The sequence below is a fragment of the Diachasma alloeum genome, unplaced genomic scaffold (assembly GCF_001412515.2).
Source record: "Diachasma alloeum isolate Michigan unplaced genomic scaffold, Dall2.0 Dall_scaffold_01478, whole genome shotgun sequence".
Lineage (NCBI taxonomy): Eukaryota > Metazoa > Arthropoda > Insecta > Hymenoptera > Braconidae > Diachasma > Diachasma alloeum.
Genome location: NW_021681575.1, coordinates 7185 through 16197, shown reverse-complemented (window position 1 = coordinate 16197; position 9013 = coordinate 7185). Strand labels below are relative to the sequence as shown.

The 9013-nt window shown below is 37.5% G+C and overlaps 1 protein-coding gene across 8 annotated transcripts; it reads right to left on the bottom strand.

Annotated features, from left to right (window-relative positions):
- Nucleotides 1-271: 271 nt before the first annotated feature.
- LOC107046530 lies at nt 272-8047 on the bottom strand. Of its 8 annotated transcripts, none has more exons than XM_015269155.2 (7): nt 7274-8047; nt 6967-7054; nt 6562-6813; nt 4312-5767; nt 4112-4218; nt 2736-3619; nt 1519-2649 (listed from the first exon to the last, which is right to left on the bottom strand). In XM_015269155.2, the coding sequence occupies exons 5-7, from the start codon at nt 4179-4181 to the stop codon at nt 1747-1749; spliced, it is 1857 nt and encodes a 618-aa protein (XP_015124641.1). In that variant the 5' UTR covers nt 4182-4218; nt 4312-5767; nt 6562-6813; nt 6967-7054; nt 7274-8047; the 3' UTR covers nt 1519-1746. The 8 variants fall into 8 exon arrangements, 6 of the variants coding, with proteins under 6 accessions (XP_015124641.1, XP_015124638.1, XP_015124639.1 ...); XM_015269152.2 differs by having other exon boundaries at nt 4112-4754; nt 5367-5767; XM_015269153.2 differs by having other exon boundaries at nt 4112-5518; nt 5608-5767.
- Between the last annotated feature and the right edge of the window lie 966 nt (nt 8048-9013).

The window sequence follows — 9013 nt, the reverse complement described above, 5'->3', positions numbered from 1 at the left end:
TTTTTTATTCAAAACGAGAAATTCAATAAATTTAATCTTATTTCCAAGCGGAGAAATTCTGTGATTGTGTTATTCTCTGTCGTTTTTAGCTGAATTCATACCAAGAGCCCTCGCCATAGATCTGTCCTTTCTTTCAGAAATGGCACCCCATTTGGATCCTTGGGCTCCATGTTCAAGTCCTCAAATGCTATCGTAAAGGTAGTGACAATCGTGTCGGATCGAATACTTGTTAGCTACCCGATGAGCACCCATTGACGTAGCCTTNTTAGCTACTCGATGAGCACCCATTGACGTAGTCTTTCCTGTCAGCCAGTCCTCAAGCGAACTTGATCCCCTGGGCGATTCTTAGCGTGCCCACTACTTCAGCTATTGCTGCTTTGATGTCTTCTGTTACTCGTGGCACTCCGGATTCGTTGCGATTCTCTTCCAAGAAATAGAATCTCTGTAATATGAGAGAATTGTTGAGTTAATTGATCTAGTCTGTAATGGTTTGAGTGAATAGGACATTAGGAAAGAGGTAAATTCAGTTGCGAAGTGGTGAACAGTTGATAACTGGACATTAAGCTGCAGCATTTCATCCAGGACTTGAATTTTGATTTTCCCATGCCTCAATTCAATAGTTCATGAAAAAAAACGACCAGGTTAATTTTTCCCGAATTTTTAAACCGTTTTTTCGGGCAGCACAGAGATTTGAATATTCTTATGGGAATTTACACATGAAGCATGATATAAATCTTACAATCAATATTATGTAAAGTAATGATCAACATAATTATCATTACCGATCATAAGACTTTTCCCAGAGCATCATTGAATGCGAAAATATTTTTTTTTAATTTTCTCACTCATTTATTCGTGAATAAAAATGTTCGATTTTTGCTGAAAACAGGGATATTGAAGGACCTTTTAAGGTCCTTTAGGAATGACAGTTCCATTTGAGCTCTCGATACATGATTCTTCAACTCTTCTACTATCATTCTGAAAAGACTAAAACTTTTTTTTTCAATTTTAAGTCGATAAAAAATGCCAAAGGAAATTCTCAAATTTGCCAACATTGTCAGGTGCACGGATTACTCGGGGTTATTATGAGGAGCCATATAATGCAATGGATATAGGGTCGGTCGACCCCTTCCTCGTCCGAGTGTTCTCTCGGACAAAACGCTGTCCTTTATTGCACGCAATAAATAACCCAAATCCTTTTTTCCCAAAATATTTTTTTTGTTAATTTTTCGTAATTGCAATTAAGTAGAATATTTTTGGATTCCTCTCTACATGTGGATTGCAACAAAGCTTGATTGATTACGATATCATAATTTGGTGTGAAGTTATTCTATTTAGTCTATCCGTCAGTTTTATTTAATCAGTTTAGATTTTCTTCCATGCGATTTGCCCTAGGCATTATTATCAACTACTTAATTGTTGACATTGCAACTACATTTTTGCTTATTCTTCCTAGAGTTGAGTCTCAAATATTTTTCTATTATGGTTAGGAATAAAAAATGGATCAAAGAAAGTGTATTTTAATGAAGCACATCATTTTTATTTGTTTTTTTTTGTCACATAGATTTAGTATTTTTCACAACAGAACTGTTACTAATTATGCCATTGTTATTTAATTGAGTACATTCAGCAAAAAACAACGAGATCTTTCAGTTATAATATTGTTATAAAAAAAGACATAATATTGCATATTTTCTTCAAATTCACACCAATACTTTTGGAAATTTTTTCAAAAATTATAATATTTTAAACAACATTGATTGAGGAGTCTATTGGGAAAGAGCTTAAAAATTTTTCCAATGAACGCCCCATGCTCTCTTTGGTACAATCTGGTGATAATTCTCGCAATTTCTTAACAACCAGCATCAATTGCTGTTTGTTGCTCTCATCTTTCGTAAGCAAATTATTATATTCACTTACGAGAGCTACGCTTCTTTCAGCAATATCGTTTGTCACATGTAAATGTCGGACAACTTCCAGGGCTTGTTTATAATCGTCTCTCCTCTCCCATGTTGTTGGATCACTATCAAGAAAAGTGGGATCAATTTTCAAGATCTCAAAAAATTTCATAGTGTTCTGAGTTACAAAAGAGTCTAAAGATAGATTTTGAATGGATTTCTGTTCTTTGATCCCTAATTGTCTTCTCTCCCTACGATCAGTGAGAGGAGAACGTGATTTAATTGCTTGAGACATCTTCCTCTTACAATCGCTACTCACGTTTTCGTCAAAAAATGCGAGAGCAATCAGTTCCTCTGATAAATACCATAGATGATTCGAGAATTTATCAAATACTGCTTTACAAACTTCGGGAGGAAGACCGCTAGTGGCAGGCGCATTTGCTTGCAAATTTTTTAGCAGAATCAAGTCGTTGTTGGGAGCTGTAACCGGATTTGGAGCCGTAAACCAAGCTTTCTGATAGAGGCGTATGATGAAAATACACATATATCTTAGGCCTGACTTCTCTGCTGGCTTCAAACAAAATTGTTCCCTGAAGAGAAATATTTTGAGGGAATAAATCGCTTTAGCCATCCACCTGGCATGATGAATGGGTCCAAGAGCTCGAAAACGGTAACCTTTTGCCAACTTTCCACCCAGGAACAATACCACCAATTCCAGAAATTCTCTGTAGTCATTACGGATATTTCCTTTCTGTAATTAAAAAAAAAAACATTGAAATTCATAATGTTTCAAGGGGGAATAATCTTCATATGAATCTAATTGCAATTATAACTTGCCTTCAATTGTTCTTGAGCGAAAGTGAGGTCGTCTTCCATGTTCTGCTGCAAGGCTTGCTTTACTACGTTGTCTTCCACTCCGGGTGAGAACTCTTCTTGGTTCATACTTTTCCATGATCCTTGAAACCTTCTAAATATCGAAACATCAGGCCCGGTCGTACTCTCCATCAATGATTCGAATGCAGTTTTCAGAAGGAGTTCAAAGACATGATGGCGACACGCTAAATACAAGAGATCTCTCCCACGGAATTTTTCAAGCAGGACACAAGCGCCACTTACGGATCCTGTGTTACTCGCAGTAGTATCAAAGACCATGGCGCATATTTCATCAACAATGCCCCATTCCTTCAAGTACTCATAAACAGCTTTTGCCTGTAATTCCCCGGATCCTTTCTCGAGTCTAGCAATACCGAGCAATTGATTCCAGCTATGGCCTGTTACAAGAACTGGAAGTCGATCGACTTTTTTCAGTTTGTCTTCTAGCGCTGATAATTGTTTGCCATCCCAATGAATCGTTAGGATATGAGAGGGCCTGTCTTTGAAATTTTCTCTAATTTTGGAATCGAGGAACTTGCGTTGTTTACGACGATTTCGACGAAGAGTGTCAGGACTCAAATGAACCTCTTCCAGGGTTATTCCGATTGCGATCAAGATGGCTGCTAGTACTCGTGCGGCCATACGATCGCTGAGTTTGGCTCTATCAAAAATTGCAGTGAGATCTGCATTTACTATCTTGAGTTTTTTGGGTTTTTTCGGAGCTGATGTCACCTGGTAATCGCTATCTCCATCCTGATCGTCTTCCAATAGCTGAATCACGTCATGGAGGTCTTCATCGTCGTCGAACACGTAATTGGCTAAATTTGCAGCAATTCCGGATGGTTCAACTAGAATATAAAATCCATTAGTTAGAATGAGTTGAAGATCTGAGAGAGGGCTGGAATTGATCACAAAGAGAAATAATAATTATAATAACTTGGAACGTTATTTTCCATTCCATTTGATTGAAGAAAGAATTCTTTCGTCATGAAAACAATATTCTATGAAAAAAATTTGATTTCTATATGGATTATCAATTTTAATAATGAATTGAAAATAAAACGCTTGAATCTACTGTGTCGGGACTGATACGTCACAGCACGGCAGTCACACTAGGCTGCTAACGTGCGAGAGAGATGGTGCACGTCGCCCCTCCCAGGTTCCGCTAGGAATTATTGGCGGTATTGTTACAAACTCTAGATTGAGAAAAAAAATAGATAAAAAATACGTGTGCTCCCTATTGAATCATTCTCTCCGTACCGCAAAATAAGTAGCGGCCCAGATACAATTCGTTCCTTGAGAAATTTTTACATAAAAATTTATCCATTGAAAAGTTATACCTTGGTTGGTTGGCTCGCTTCTTTCTACTTCCTCTTTAGTGAGCTCTTCACGAATGATTCCTGTTTCCATGGTAGTTTTTCTTCCAAACAACCTCGTTGTTCCTTGTCTTCATGCAGATCCAGTAAATTTTTAGCATTTTCATTTTTCAAAGCATTGACTTGGCTTTGATGTGCAATATTGAATAAGTCATTCAACGTACATTGAAAATCGACCTCCTTCGACCGAACATTATCATTTGTTCCTTTCCGGGCGCCGTATTTGAGGATGGTCTTGTACTCGTTCACTAATTTTTCCATTTTCGCAATCGCATGGCACTCTTTCACGATTGGAATCCCTGCATAGTTCCAAAAAACTGCACACTTTCGCACAACACATGTTGCAGCTTCATGACCGGAAAGTTGTGGTGAGGCATGTCTCGTATAGAAAAAATAGCATTTCAAAACCTGCTTATTCGAAGGCAATTGGGTTCCACAAACGCAATTGATTTCCGGCGTTGCATTACCAACTAATGCAATTTCGGTAGTCTGTCGGGTTGTTGCCATATTTGAGCGCACTTCTTTGTTATTATTTATTGAAGGAAGGAGATTTTAACGCAAAAGTTGCACCGATGTCGTCTGTTCAGAAGTATTTCTTCAACTGACCCTTAATGCCGGCGACAAAATTATGAATAGTTATTCCTTTTTGAGGAAGACAAAGTACGAAGATACCCCTCCCCCTTCCCCCCCAGAGATGAGTAACGCACAAGAAATGAGCATTCTCGCATCATAAATTGCTTCAAAATTAGTCTGAAAGGTTTCAGGTAAAGTGTGCCCGTGCACCGCCCAAGTAAATGTCACGAACTCATCAATTTCCATTCAGAGGAGAATTCTGTGAAATTTTGGAGCCAAATTTTCGTTCAATGAATTGCCGTAAATTCCAGAAAATTATCCTTTAATACTATTTATCGAATTACCAGATTTGAACTTGAATTATCGGCTTGAGTATTTCAATTAATTATCGCCTTGAAAATTTAGAAATTTTAAGTCAAGGAATACACAATTTATTTCCTACTTCCATCAAAAATCTAATTTTTCTCGATGAAGAATTCATCAGTGAGGAAGAAAGCGAAATTGAGAAAAAAAATCAATCTTAAAATATTAATTTCGATGTGACTCCAACCGGCAAGAAAAAAGACGAAATTCAGTTGAATGTATACTAAAACTGAGGAGAATATCGCCCTTAGAGTTACCCCCACTTTATTCAATTCCCACTCACATCCTTGTCCCCCACTTTTGAAAACCGGGGCTACATCAGTTTCTTCAGTTTGACTATATAGGCGACGGCAGATCTTTCATGGCTTTCATGTATACCTGGAAGATCCTCACCCTCAGTCCTCATTGCACCGGACCGAAACTTTTGCTACCTGGCTAAGGTCATAAAACCATTCGACTTTTCACCAAGCATTACGACTATGAACTGCCAGTAGGTCAGATATTCTTGTCAAACTTTGACTCACCCGTGCTGCCCCTAAAAACGGTTTGAAAATTCGGAAAAAAATCACCTCATCAGTTCATTTTATGGACTATTCTATGAAGGCACGGGCAAACCAAAATTCAAGTTCTGCTATAAAATGCTGCAGCGTACTGGACATTGATGCTTGTAAATTGTCCATTCACCTGGAAAATGAGTGATTTTAGGAGAATATGCCAAGTAAAAGTTCCTGTAGATCCAAACATTCTCAGCAAGAATTCTTTCGTGAGATTATCCTGTGAGAACATTCATCATCAACATAATTCAACATTCCACAGGATATCAACATTCCATATAACATAACTTTGAAACTGGTAGGTTTTGAGAAAACCTTTTTGCCTCTAAAAACATTCTTTATCAAAATAGTTCAAAATTTACCAAGATGTGAGAAATTATCATGTTCCATCGCGTTACGCAATCTCATTAGTGAATTCTAATCCAATTTGCGAAGAATATCTTGAAATCCGAAAAAGATAGCGGAATATTTGTGGGGACCTTTCTCGTCAAGTTAAGGGACAACTACAAAAAAATCAATGTTGGGCAAAAAAGTATTCATAAAATGCTAAATATTTAAATACTGAAATATTTTATATTTTATTTACGTCTAAATACTAATTATTTCAATTTTGAGTATTTAATATTTAGTACTTCAATAAATAATGAATGCAAAAGTATTTCGTATTCATGACTGATTAATGAAAACGTATTCAGTATTTGGTTCCTTTGTGAAATAATGAATACAATTGGCCAAAAATGAGAAATTCATGATTTAAGTAATTCAAAGCTTGATTCACGTGAAAACTACTTGATCCTAACATAAACCATACTTGATTGAAATTACCCGAAGTAATCCTGAGGGTTGAACGTCTNAAGTAATTCAAAGCTTGATTCACGTGAAAACTACTTGATCCTAACATAAACCATACTTGATTGAAATGACCCGAAGTAATCCTGAGGGTTGAACGTCTATCCTGAAACATTTTGTAAGCTTCTGGATCAATCAAAGCGGTTGAATAATGTCTACAATGAGAGACAATTCTCTAGGTTTGTTTATGCCTAAAGATTTCATTGAAGGTCTGGGGAATTCTGATGGAGTCTGATGTCAGAGTCAATGTCAAGTGAAACTACTGCTCAAGTAGAACCTTCATCTCCAGAGAATCTACCAAAAATATGCCGACAAGATAATAATTTCCTGTAAAGAGATAATGGAACGAAATGAGTCACAAAAATGTATACAGATTATTTGATAAATATCTTTGAGACTGATGGATTCATCGTAAAATGTCAAGATAGCACGTTTTTGTAAAAACTCATCAGTCCCTGAGATATGTGCTGAATAATCTACCTGGAACTCAGTGGTGTAACAGAGAAGTCTAAAAATTTTCCATAGGCCTAAGGACCAAATCCTGTTGATTGATCCACCAGTTGAAAGACTGTTAGATTATAAAATTTAAATGTCAATAAATTTCTCCCAAGAATAGAATTGTTTCACAGGGCTTTGCAATATTTATAAAAATCTTATGCTCAAGTTAGGTTAGTTATTTCATTATGCTGTTGAATACATGGGGATAAAGTCCATGGGGATAAAATCCTAATGCTAGTTACCTGGGCTGAGAGCCCTCGAATGCAGGAATAAACCAACAATTACTTACCACCTCACTCTGTCCGAAGAATGTCCCTCATCGTTCACTGCTGATTTTCCCCGGAGTTTTCTTCTAGAAAACCAATGGAGTCGCCATAATGCTTCATCAATGAATCTCACACGTCAAGGGGATTATTCTTCCATGAATTAATTCTTCCATTAATCGCTATTGGTGATTTTTCATGTAATATTGTTACATTCGTTACTATAGTATACTGCTGCACAATATTGTAAATGTTCAAAGGGCGGTAATTGAACATATCCGTCGATAGAGTTCATTGAGAGGAAACACTGTCACACGGCTGAATAGTAATCATCGATGATTGTCGTCAATATAATTATTATTATTCAACGATGAACTAATTATTATTAAACAGCCTTCGGAACGGATTCCGCTCCAAAAATACTTCTGCATAGTAAATCACGAACTATAGCTGCTGGTAGTAAAATTTGGTGCTATAGTATATGCCTCTCTTTTAACGATTGAGAGGAAACCAATTGAAAGGATCAACCTATCGATTACCTCAGCAGTGTCTTAGGGAGGAACACGAACAAACGATTCATTAGAAGGAACAATTTAAAATGATTAGATCTTTGGCAGTCTCTATTCACACGGTCCACGGTAAATTTTACCGTGGATATAGGGTATATTTTACCGTGGATATATAGTAATTTCTACCGTCGATATAAGGCAAGCAGTGGGGTACGTTAGGCCCATTTTTTTTACCATGGATAAAAGGTAATTCTTACCGTGGATCCTTATATATAAAGGAAAGCATAATGGCTGCCGAATGAAAACTCGAATTGAAGAATGTCGAATCGATTCACCGAAAGTCGAAGTCGTACGGACGTGTTCGATCATGAACGTATGAAACACAAATAGAGTGTCGTTCGAATAAATTGCCACATGATGTTATCTTCAGAGTCATTGCCAAAGAGGATAGACCTGAGTAGAGGCCCGGATCGGGGGGTTTGACTGACTCCAAAAATGTTAGTTGGTACCCCACGGGAAAGGCGGCGTCTCGGTCGAATTGTCAGTAAATGTGAGTCGGGTGCGTGAGTAACTCGGCAGTAGCAGTCCCGCTGTGACAGGGACAGGTTCAGAGGGTAATTTTTGTCCTCCTTGTACTCAATGTTTACTTTATGTTTTTCAGTTGATTTATTCGCCGACTAATTAATATTAAGGGATGAAATAAAGACTGTTCAATGGAGAATTAAATTCGCCATCCATCAACCCCCGTTTCATCCCTTAATCTCTGCAATAAAAAAATTAATATTGCGACGAAAGTCACGGCGCTATAATAAACCCAATGTTTTCTCGGCGCAGAGTGACTCCCCAATAATTCGCCCGTTAATTAAAAAATCGTCTCTCCCCTCCTAATTAACAATAAGGAATGAAACCAATGCTGTTCGATGGAGAATTAAATTCCCCATCCTTCAACCCCCGTTTCATTCCTTAATCTCTGTAATAAAAAAATAAAAACTGCGACGAAAGTCGCGGCGCTATGAAAAACCTAATGGTTTCTCGGCGCAGTGACTCCCGACAACTCGCCCGCTAATTAAAAAATCGTATCTCTGCTCCTAATTAACATTAAGGAATGAAACCAATGCTGTTCGATGGAGAATTAAATTCCGCATCCTTCAACCCCCGTTTCATTCCTTAATCTCTGTAATAAGAAAATTAATATTGCGACGAAAATCGCGGCGCTATGAAACACTCAATGGTTTCTCGGCGCAGTGACGTTCCCCA